At 33.9% G+C, this 12,702-nt stretch overlaps 1 protein-coding gene across 1 annotated transcript in view; it reads left to right on the forward strand.

Annotated features, from left to right (window-relative positions):
- FCHO2 (FCH and mu domain containing endocytic adaptor 2) overlaps window positions 1-12,702 on the forward strand; it is a 75,958-nt gene that overhangs the window by 27,061 nt on the left and 36,195 nt on the right. The window contains 8 exon segments of the mRNA XM_083357282.1: window positions 385-526; window positions 612-764; window positions 1,676-1,780; window positions 2,302-2,400; window positions 4,090-4,186; window positions 9,417-9,461; window positions 11,403-11,475; window positions 12,543-12,567. Of these exon segments, the coding sequence (XP_083213408.1) occupies window positions 385-526; window positions 612-764; window positions 1,676-1,780; window positions 2,302-2,400; window positions 4,090-4,186; window positions 9,417-9,461; window positions 11,403-11,475; window positions 12,543-12,567 (739 nt within the window).

Raw genomic sequence — 12,702 nt, forward strand, 5'->3', positions numbered from 1 at the left:
CAGTATTTTATTATAGTGGTTCTCTGAAATCCTGGAAGAAATAGAATCTACAAATGCTAGAATTCTTGCTAGGAATACAATGCTACGTTCCACAAAGAAAAAAAATTCTGACTATTCTTGTGGCTGAACTAAAACTCCTGAAGTTAACTGGATCTTGCTTTCCTCAACTCTAGTTGAATGCCTTTCAACATTAGTACTACCATATCCATAACAGATTGTTGATACACATTTAGGTGACTAACTGTAAGCACAATATCTGCTTCTGAAATAATTAAATAGAACTCTTTAAAAATACATGCTACACTGCAGGAAAACATTGCATAATATATTACCTTACTTTCACATAATTTCTGTACCTGAACTATTGTCATTTTCACTTCTTAGGACATTTGCACCAGTCTGGGATGTTTTCAAGTCATCAACTGAAAAATTAGCATGCTGTCATCTAGAACTTGTTCGAAAACTGCAAGAACTAATAAAAGAAGTGCAGAAATATGGAGATGAACAAATAAAAGCTCATAAAAAGGTTATGTATATTCATAAATTTTCTTTAATTATTTTACGTAAAGTAGTGAATTGGTAGCATTTAACACCCATATAATATTTAACAGACTAAGGAAGAGGTTTCAGGGACTTTGGAAGCAGTTCAAAATTTTCAGAGTATTACCCAGGCCCTGCAAAAAGCAAAAGAAAACTACAATTCAAAATGCGTGGAACAAGAACGTTTGAAAAAAGAAGGTGCAACACAGAGAGAAATAGACAAGGTAACTTTCTTTTGTTTTTGCATTTTTCAGCCTGAAAAATTACAGATTTCTTTTTCTAGGTGAGACAATATTAGTGATAGTGTAACACGTTGTTTGCTTACTGAAATAGTTGTACATTAGCAAACATTCAAGCAGAAATGTATCATTTTTGCTACTTTATTCCCCAAAAGGTAAATATGTTGACTTAAACCTTATGTTATGGACTTCTGAAAACTTATACTATCCATTCTGGTGACTTCATAAGTCAAATGTCTTAAAGTATCCAGTATTCCATAGTGTGAATCTTAAAAACAAAAAAAGGAAGACTGTTCAGCTTTGACAAATTGTAGAAATGCTTATTTTATTGGGGGCCATTATTTGTCTGAAATCTGAAAGAGGAACAGAGGTTACTTCACTCTCAGTACTTATATTTTTCCTAAACTGTGATGCTGTCCTATTTTTGTTTGAGATTACAGTGTTTTAATGGGAATCTCCCCCTCCCCCCCAAAAATAGTTGAACAATCATTTTCTCATATATATTATAATAAAACTGTTATGTAGGCTGTTACAGGGGAAAAAAGCTGTTTTACATATTTTTTTAAAAAATTTAGATGTTCTGTTAATTTTTTATGAGTTACGTACGGTAAGAATGGATATTTACTCTGAGAGCCAGTGAATATGTTTAAGGAAAGGTAAAGGTTACTTGAATTCAACTGTCAATGCATTTTTCTTGGTAATAGTACAGACGTTGCTTGTCACTGCCTTCTTCAAGAATATTATTTTCTTTTTTTACCTCCCAAAGTAATCTATAATTCTAGGATTCCTGTGCATTATTAGCCAGATCGATCAATCAATCCTGGCTAATTTTGCTCCCAAACCCAGCCAGAACTAAATTTATGGTAAACTGTCTTCCTCCTCTGTGATTTGTCTAGGCGGCAGTAAAATCCAAGAAGGCTACTGAAATGTACAAATTATATGTAGAAAAATATGCAGTAGCAAAATCTGAGTTTGAACAGAAGATGAATGAAACTTCCCAGGTAAGCTTTATCTCCAATTTATTAAATCAAAAGTTATCATGAAGTAGATTCACTGAACCAGAATGTCTGCTTCAGGCATGTCAAACTCGCGACGTCACGCGACTTCTTCCCCATTGCCGGCAATGGGGTGGGCATGGTTTCAGGATGACACGTCCAGCCCTCGGACCGGGAGTTTGACATACCTGGTCTACTCCAAATATGCCTAAATCTGAATCCTACCCATTATATATCAAATAGCTAGAACCTTGGTTAATTTTCATTACATAGACAGTTTTCCTCCCTTTTATTTTGTAGCATTTTGCAAGGAGTCTGATAGAAGAAAAAACAAAATCCAGGTTAAAAAAAAATTGTATTTGGGTTTCAGAGGAAATGTTTGCACATAAACCCAAATAGCCCCTGGGACATTTTAAAATCTGGACCAGTTGTTCTTTATATGCATTAGTATTCTGTTTGAGAATAATTGTTGAACATAATAGCCTGTTTTGTCATTGGCATTAAATTAAAATCTTTTCATATTACAGAAATTTCAAGATATTGAAGAAATGCATCTCTTCCATATGAAAGAGATTATAGAATGTTTTTCAAGTACAATAAGTGAAATTCATTTACAGATTGGAGAGGTGAGTCATTGTGTTTCATTAATCATGCTCTGAATTGAAGAGTCTTTCATATCTGAACTGCCATCCTATCAAGGTTTGTGTTTAATATTTGTTTGAAATCATTTGGGAAGATTTAATGGGATAACTGTAAGGCAGTTTTAAATATTGCACTATAATATAAATGTGTTATATTTTTATTATACAATGTACACATATTTTAAATTTAAATAGTTTCATATCTAAAAGAAGAAGAAAAAAATTTAGGGAGCAAATATTTTATCAATAAATAATACTAAAATGTGAAATACACTTTTCTCAAAGGCATAATTAAATTTTTATATTTCTGGTCGTTTGCAATGCTACTGATTGCTTCGTGATTATATTTAGCTAGCATCTTAGATAGAAACCAGCATGTGGTTCTCCCTTTGGGTCACTAGGAAATTTTCTGTGCGCTCTCTCTCTTTCCCTCTCTGTGAATTATCTTTTATCTCCTTTCCTATAATTGTACATTTTAGAAAAAATCTTTACTTCAGTCGGGATTGCTGCATTCTGTACATCAGAAAATTAATCCATATAATGTAGAGATGTAGGAAATCACTGTAACAAAAAAGCTAGATAAAAACAAGCAATAAATTAGCTTACACACTTCTCCTTAATTCATAAATAACTAGATTTAAGCCCATTATAAACATGGTAAATACTTCCATCTTCCTCTTATGTTTATTTTTGATGAAAGGTGTGATGTTTATTCTTAATCGTTGTAGCAAGCATATTCAGAATTACATTATACTGGAATTATGCCAAAAGGAAAATAGATTTAAATTCTATTGAAAATGATAGACAAAAGGACTGTTCCTTTTATGGCATAAAATACATTTTCATCATACAAGAATTCAAACATGGGAAATGTAGCTGCTACCTCATATCAATTATAACATTACAGTGGTAAACAAGCAAAAACATATTTAGCCTATATCTAGTTAGCTAAATTAAGCTTTCTAAATACTTGGCCCAAAAATTACTTCCATCGAATACTATAGCATTTTCAAGATTCTTAGATTTCCATGTCAAAGGAAAAGTTCCCAATCATATAAAGTATTCAAGAGTACTTACAGAAATTGAAAAATGCAGACCTCCACAAATCAAAAATGTTTGTAAAGCTGAAGAGACAAATAACAAGTGAAAAAACACATTCTGTTTGAATTAAGTTAAACAGCAAGGATACAGAAAAAGATACAAAATGGAAGCCATCCCTCAAAGTTAGAAGAGAAACAAAAGTTTATGGTCAAAAGAAAAATAATATATTAAGAATAAATGAAGAATGACATTGTCTGGCTCTGTTTTTCACAGAGGCTGCAAGAAACTAAAGTCAAAATACCTTAAATTCAGAACATTTGCACATACCATTTCTCTGAATAAATTTTTCATATTTCATTGCTATAATCTTTTGGCTTGCCTGGTCTGTATTGAGTGAAGAACTGATTTGGGCTGCAAATAAACTATATAATATAGTTAATGTATGTACTGTAAATGACAAATTTCCTTTATTATTTTATATTCTTTATTTTCTTGTGGGCCACAATGCTAGTTCTCCAGGGCTGCATGCTATAAAGCCTTTCTCTTTCATCTTTGCTCCTGTTTCATCTGAAAACTTCTGCAATGTTAAAATTCCTCAATAATCTTCAGGTGAACTATTTTTTTTCCTGAAAGGTCCATGAAGAATTTATAAATAACATAGCAAACACAACAGTTGAAAGTCTGATACAAAAATTTGCTGAGTTAAAAGGCACAGGCAAAGACAGACCTGGTGAGTTTTTGTGAGTCTTTTCTTAATAGCTTTTTTAATACCATTGAAGACAAGGTTCTGTTACATGGTTTTTATAACACTCTGGTCATTCATTTGAGCGGTGTGATGGCCTAGTGGTGAAGACCACTCGCCTCTCACTTGGAAGTTTGAGAGTTCAATCCTAGGTAGTGGCAGATGTTTCTCTCCTAGGATGCAGAGAAAAAATGTCTGCTGCAAACTCCATGTGAGTGTCAGGAAGGGCATCTGGCCAGTACAGGCTCAGCTCCATCCATTCATCCTGACTCTACCCAAAAATAGCGACTTACAGGTTCATTAAAAAGGAGTTTTGTTCATTTATTCATTCTGTTCATTCTATTCATTCATTCATTCATTCATTTATGACCTTCAAGTCAGTGTTGACTCATGGCAACTACCTGGGCTAATCCTTACAATTTACTTGTCTTCTTCTCAGGGCTACGAGAAAATGACTGGCCCAAAGTTATCTTGCTTGACTTTGGCCCTAAGGTGGAACTAGAACTCCCAATTTCTATGTTTCTAACTTGGTGCCTTAATCACTACATCAAACTAGCTATTTTATGTAGTGTTTTAAGTGTTGTAAGGGATGCGGTGGCTCAGTGGGTTAAGATGCTGAGCTTGTCAATCAGAAGGTCAGCAGTTTGGCGGGTCGAATCCCGAGTGCCGCGTGACAGAGTGAGCGCCTGTTACTTGTCCCAGCTTCTGCCAACCTAGCAGTTCGAAAGCACGTAAAAATGCAAGTAGAAAAATAGGGACCATTACGGTGGGAAGGTAACAGCGTTCCGTGCACCTTTGGTGTCTAGTCATGCCGGCCACATGACCACGGAAGACGTCCTTGGACAAGCGCTGGCTCTTCGGCTTTGAAACGGAGATGAGCACCGGCCCCTAGAGTTGGAAACGACTAGCACGCAGGTGCGGGGGAACCTTTACCTTTACCTTTAAGCCATTGAGAGTCATGTATTTCAGATGGGCAGCTATATAAATTGAATGAACAAAGAAGATACACTTTCTGCATGTGTATCATCCTATCAAAAAAATAAAATCAGCTATAATTTAGTGATTGCTAAACTGTTAAAATTCATTTTTAAGAAACAATTATATTTGATACTTTTACACTGACAATCCTCCTTTAATTCAATTTACCTCAAGTGAAATTGGCTCAATCTTGAGATTAATTTTTAATATACTTATATCCAGGCTAATTATACCAGCCAAATAAAATTAATATTTATATTTAATTTTAAAAATCTACTTTATGTTCTTTAATTTAAACATATTTTATTGTGTCTGGAAAGTAATGAGTTCCTAAAATAGCATTTATTGTGTAGAACAATAGACTCAAAGTATGTCCTGCTTTCTCTCTCCTTCCTCCCTCCCTCCCCTTACTTCCACTCCCTTCCCTTCCCTTCAAGGAAAACAACATGGTTACTCTTAAAAACTGTATAAAAATAAATAAAAGACTTTCCAGTTAATTTATTATTGATTATCTAAGTTAGTCAAAGCCAGTGTCAACTTTCAAAGTTTAATAAAACTGCATCACATTTATATCTCTATATTATGTTGAGGCTGAATGCATTCCACCTTGAATTCTTATCCTCTAAATATAAATACAGGTAGTCCTTAAGTTACAATTGTAATAGAGCCTGCCCATCACAGTCATAAGGCATGACTGTTATAAATCGGGTTGCACACATAATTGACTCAATTTTACAGACTTTTGTGTGGCAATCTTTAAGTGAACCTGTTGCTTGCTATTTTGGCTCATGATCTCAGGACACTGCAAACAACTTTAAATGTGGACTGATTGCCAAGCACCCGACATGCAACCACTTGGGAGGGGGGGAAGGCCGGTCATCAGAATTTCAGAACTGGATTGTAAATATCCTGAGTTTAGGGTTAGGTTAAGTGGCTGGTTATAAGTAAGTAGATGTAGGCAGAGTAGATAGGTCTAATAATACATGAAGAGCATTTCAAAACCAGTAGGTAGTAAGGAACACTGGTTGATGGTGTGTGGGGGGGGGTTGTTTGTTTTGAAGCTGGCAGCTAAAAGTGAAATGCTAATGGGCTAATCTAAACTTTAATTTCTTGGAGTGGGGGCTGTAGAGCAGGCATGTCAAACTGACGGCCCGTGGGCCGGATGTGTCATGCCGAAACCATGCCCACCCCATTGCTGGCAATGGGAGAAAAGTCACGACACGTTGCGAGTCTGACATGCCTGCTGAATAGGATAAAAGCCTATTTTAATGACATATTTTCTCATCTAGAGCACATTAAAGCAGGTTCAACTGGTAGAAGGAAAAGGCCCACATTGATATATTAAAAATAGTAGTGGGCTATAAAGGAATATCTCGTACAGTGATCAGCTGTTTGGTGAATAGCTGTGCTGCATCTGTGATGGAGCTGGCAGTGTTGATGAAGCCTTGAGGTGTTGGAGGCACCTGTTTGTATAGTGTGCAAAGGTAGCTAGGAAAATTAGGCTGTGGTGATGACATTATGTCCTAATGGTGACATTTGGCAGCAGTAGATTTGTTGAGTTTTAAAAAATATATATCCACAAGCCACACAAGAGTGTTCAGTAGGCTGCATGTAGTGAAAATCTGCATTGGAATATTCTATTTTGCCCAAGTTCAGTACATGTTTTTACTGCAATTTTTTTTGTTACTTCACAAAAGTATTTGTGCAACATATTGACTAATACAATCCTTTCTCTAACTTCTCTGAAACTTTTTTTGTAAATAAAACTATTTTTATTAAAGAATTACATAAACTGAACATGAGTTTTTAGGTTTCTAAAATAGTGAACACCAGTGTCTTAATCCAAAAGGAAAGGTCTGAAGAAATTTTAACAAATTTACAGTATGATTTGGACCAATTGTCTTTTCATAAAATATTAAAGTTTTATAATATAAATATGATATGTGCTAACTTTTCCAATAACTAATTGTATAGTGATTATGTGAACATTGAATAATTTTATATTTAGAAGTGATTTTTATTTTTATTTAGCAGTATTTCTCTTAACTTCAATTTCCAATATTTGTATTGATATTAAATATGAAGTGGCATGAGGAGTTAGTAACAGAAAGATTGTGTATGTGTTTATAATGCAAAATTAACCTTTGTGATTGAGCTTTTACATCTAAACAATAGGAACAGTCATTTGTTTTGACAGCAAAATTAATTGAGACTAAAACAGTTGAAATTCACTTGTATCAAGCTGTTCATTAGGAATTGCACTCTGGCTTTAGTGCTGTCAAAAAAATAACTTGTCCGACTATGATTAAATAGCAGAATGATGGTCGGTCCACTGCATTTGAGAAAGAGGTTGAATAAACTTTCTACTGCAGAAACAATTCAAAAGTGACATGTTGCAAGAGGGATAGAATGTGCATTGATTTCCAGCTGAGCTGTCAACTGGCACTGAGCTAGACACGCAAAGCTTTGTGGTTTTGAAGCAGCATGTGAGGCATATGTAGTTTTGAAAAAATTGTCCTCCTTTCATGCATGAGTTCCTACTAGGAGATGGGGGCAGGGCAGGGAATCTTGTTTTCCTCTAAAACCAGCCATTCAGTTTTCTTACATGTATGAAGAAGTAGTTTAGTACTAATGTTGTTTTTAAATAGGGGTTGCTTTTGAAAATGATCCTGCAGGTCGGTATTTGCTATATGTATTACCCTTTGATTTGTGATTGTTTAGAAAGCCTACTCCATCTTTTTTTTTACTTTAATTATTTATGCATTTTAAGAATATTCAAGAACAGTTCACCAATTAAATTTTTTCAGCATCCATTATTTTCTTCCTTTTTCTGTATACATATTTGATACATGTTCTAACTGGTCTAATTTGAACTGAGTATTTCAATTGTATCAGTTGACCTGCTATGACCCCATTCCCAAACTGACTGGTGGGACACCGCACTATTTCAGAGCTGTTACTGATTAAGTGACAGATGACTGTGAATTTTCAAGACTTCTTATTGTTCCTTTGGTGCTGAACATTTCTGTTGTAAAACAAAACATATCATAAGAACTCAAAATAGAATTGGCTTTGTCCCCCTTTTAAAAATAATTAGAAGGTTCCTATTTAGATGGATGATGATAATGATGATGATGGGTCAGTGACTTAATTTATATTTGTTTATCCTTTTGAAAATCTATATTGTAGTGTAGCCAACTAATTTTTACCATTTAAATTACAAATCTGGTTTTCTTTATACATATGATTGAATTTAATGCATACAGAAATCAACTGGGGAATCAGTTTGGATCTGTGTAAATTTTTCTGAGCACTCAATAGGTGGCAGCATGTGGCCCACGCTGTCTCTTCTTGGAAGCTAAATAGAGTTGGGTCTGTGGTTAGTACTTGAATGAAAGACTAGCAAGGAATCCCAGGGCTGTAGACAGGCCTCGGAAGTAGGAAGAACGTTCAGAAGAAGACGGTGTCCTTAGTATTAATGCAAAAAGAACACTGATATGTCTATGTAGTCACCAGGAGTCAAGCTCAAATTGGAGAGTGTCTTTACCTTTTTAAATCTTTACCAAGTTATATACTCAGTGATTCTTGTCATCAGCCTAGCTATCCTAACTCTTTAAAAAGTTTAAATGTATTGTTTAATATTCTTTTACATGTATATATAATGTCAGCACTAACTGTTACAAATGTATTAATTGGGTGATCTGATTATACTTTTTGTTGATTCAGTGAAGTGAATTCTGGGGCTTCTCATAAGTACAAGCAGGTGTGAGTGTGTGTGTGAGTGTGTGTGTGTGTGTGTCAGCCTGTTTATGGCTTGGTAAATATGGAACTGGGGCACAGTCAAAATATATATTTCATTATTTTACATTCAGTGGCCCTATTCATGGATCCTGATGATCTTGGCCTAGGTTTTTTATGATAAAATACCATTTCTATGGTACTGGATGAACACGCAGACGTGTATTACCAAGATCTGGTTCAGCTTTCTCTGAGATTTGTCCTGGATTTTTGGTCTCTTTGACACAAGAGCGTGCAGGTGTGTGTGTTATGTGTGTACACATACATTGGTACATGCACTATTTTTGATCTTTAAATGTATCCTTCCCACAGCCAGGAACTCCTCTCCAAAATAGCTACATGAATATCACTATTCTATTTTGCATCTTAGGGACAAGCTATAATATACTACTGCATAACATAAAAGAGTTAACTAAAGAATAACGTTTTTTCTTCCTTTCAGTACTGATAGAATTTGAAGAATGTAATACAGCCAGTGCAGTTGAGGGTAAGTTTTTCTTCATTGTGAAAATGATTTAAAACATCCAACATAGGCTCTTTTTATTATAATTATTTTATTTATCATTAGGAATAATCTATGTTAAATGTTAAGTGAAATAACTGGATGAAAGTATTCTGTCTGTCTCTGATGTAGCAAGATCAATTGTGAGCCACATATTTCTTTATATAGTCACATCATAAAAGCAACAGAAAAATTTCCTCATCCTCATAACTATTTTTTTTTCTGAATAAGAAACAGTTTCTCAGCATTCCCATAAGTATCTTCATTTTTTTTAGTTTTTTGCATTGGTCCTTTCCCCATTTTCAAATAAGTGCAGAACATTTACTAACTGCATTCTCTGACTCTTCACTTAGTTTCTAAGAGTTCTTGAAGAGTATATACAGGGAAAGAAATACTACCTGCAAAGTTTTTTTAGTATCCTAAGATTCTCTGGTGATGTATTATTGATTTATAGTAGGTAGTTTTTTAAAATTATCTTCTTACCTATCTTATGTTGCAATTCCATCTTTGCATCATTGCAAATTCAGGGACAGAAACCTTCCTTATACCATCTTTAGATATTCAGTCTATTTTATTGTACTCAACTTTGTTACATCTTTCTCCTTCCATGTCTTATATGCCCTTTTTAAATGTGCTTTTTAGCAGGTTATAATAATCAAAAGAAAGCCGTATTTGACAATTTGACATCTTCTATTTGAACAGAATTCACTTTGGTTACTCCAGTAAAATAATTTTTGTCAATAGAGTTGATCTGGATTAGCTACTAATAGCAAGGCTTGTTATTAGGATCACTGCCATACTCTTACTGTTCCTTCACAGAACCAATGTGTTCAAGCTGCCTATGAGGAATTGGAAAAAATAGCATGTGAGAAATGCTCACTCTGTTTGCTGTAAGATTGTCTGCATTTCAAGGAGCATTGAACCACCAGGCTACACCTTAGATCACAGGTGTCGAACTTGCGACGTCATGTGACGTGTCGTGATGTGTCACAACTTTTTTCCCATTGCTGGCAATGGGGTGGGCACGGTTTTGATGTGACGCACCCGGCCCATGGGCTGGCAGTTTGACACCCCTGCCTTAGATAATAACCTTGAAGTATGTGTTCTGTCACAAATTAAGAAAGTAAAGTATATGCTAGGATGGTGTAACATTAATGTATTATGCTGTTATTGTTGTTTATTCAATGTAGATGCCATCCAGTTTCAATTGGTTCTGAACAGTAGACAGCATAAAAAACGAAGGAAAAAAGTGCAAACAAAAAATAAAACATAACAATAACAAAGGTAGCAAATATGATCAACAACATGTCATGCACCTGACAAGGGGCTGCAGCCATCCTAACTCAAAGCCTATTGATGTCACTTTTGATGAGAAATAGGACAATATTGACAGGCCTAAACCCCAAACCTAATTGTGGGTTTTGATTCCTTGAAAAGTTTGTGAGCAAATATTAATAGGTGGGGTGCACTGTGTTTGCCTGGATAAGCTGCCATTCAACTTGACTAAACAGATCAGGACTGGTTTAACAAAGTAGACACGTGTCACACAAGTCATTTGAAATTTTAGGGACTCATGACAACTAGAATGTTTGAGTATCCCAGATATAAGCAGAAATCTTGATTCGGAGGCATGTTTAAGAATAAATTAAATCTTTTAATTTTAATGGACTAAGTATTTTTATATGTTTGCCCTGTTCACTGCCCTGAGTCCTTTGGGAGAAGGGCGGTATACAAATAAAATTATTTTATTTATTTATTTATTTTATTTAGTCCACTGTATGTATTCCTATTTTTGGCAGTGCTTTTGTAATGACATAGTAATCTCATGAAATAAATTATCTTCATATTTGCTGTACTTGTGCATTATTTCAGTTTATGCTGAATAACATGGTTTTTAATTTTTATCTAATAATAATTTATTTTCAGGAATAAAGCCAAGAAAAAGAAAGCATTTTGGATTGTCAGGGATTATTAAGAAGGAAAAAGATCCAGAATCTATGTAAGCATGTTTCAAACAAAAATATAAAAAATAATGAACTAGTACAATAAAAGCACAAAATTTATTTTATAATTCTTTCTGTAAAATGTCAAGAGCTTCTATTTTTAAAGACTGTTAGAAATAGTCCTTTTTACTTATACTGTTCTATACTGGAAAATGCCATTTTTGATGAGCATTAATGAATTTCATACATATATTTTCTAAACATAGGTTTTTATATTATTTTATGCAAGATCACTTTCCAGTTCAAACTGTATTCCCACAATAATAATCCTATAGCTGAGAACTTTTTTAAAATGCATATTTTATCCATCCTAAAAATGCAGTTAGTTGTCAAAGAGAAGAAAGTGGAATTTGATCTATCATAAAAATCAAAGGATAGTTTTATAACACATTTGTTTTTTCTTAGGTTTTGGTCATAACTCTATGTAGTAGTGATTAATGAATTCTTAGGAATCTCACATCATTATATTACATTCCAATCTGCTTTGTATTAGTGTAAGTGCCATTTTAAATTCTTATAACAGCATCAGTCAGTATTATAGTTCTAACAATAAAAGAAGCACATACGCGCTCTGAACAATATAAGATTAATCCACATGCTATTTGAATAACATTTTACCCTGTATAAAATAAAGTTTTGATCAACCATATATATTTTAAGTATCTTTTACCATTTTCTAACATACAGTTACTAGATGGTTAAAAAAGTGTGGCATCAAAACTATGGAATTCACTTTTCCAAGAGTCCTATCCACTTAGAATAATAGGAAATGCAACAATGTTAATGCCAGCAAGACCTCAAATCCTCTCATATTTCATTACTACATGATTTTATCTGCATCTCCTGCATTAAGCATTCTATTGCTGCGTTTATATACATGTATTTTTAAGAACTTTGACTGAAATTGACAGATGTAAACCTTTTTACGATTAAATAAAATATACACTGATTCATTGATATCAAAGATGATAGTAAGAGGTTCTGTATATAGCAAGATAAAGTTAGATAAATTCATATAATTACAACAGTTATCTGATTTATTAGTATGTGTTTTTTTTAACAGAGAATGTCCAGATGCAGATTCAGTAGTAAGTAGTTTTAATTGAAATACATATATGAATAATGTTAAAGTTTCAAGAAGTGTCAGTTTTATCTTCAGTTTTCTTTCTAACTATTTTTGGCCATTTGATCAGAAAGGCAGAATTTTCTGAAGCAACATTACA

Source organism: Vipera ursinii (genome assembly GCF_947247035.1).
Source record: "Vipera ursinii genome assembly, chromosome: 2".
In the NCBI taxonomy this organism is placed as follows: Eukaryota; Metazoa; Chordata; class Lepidosauria; order Squamata; family Viperidae; genus Vipera; species Vipera ursinii.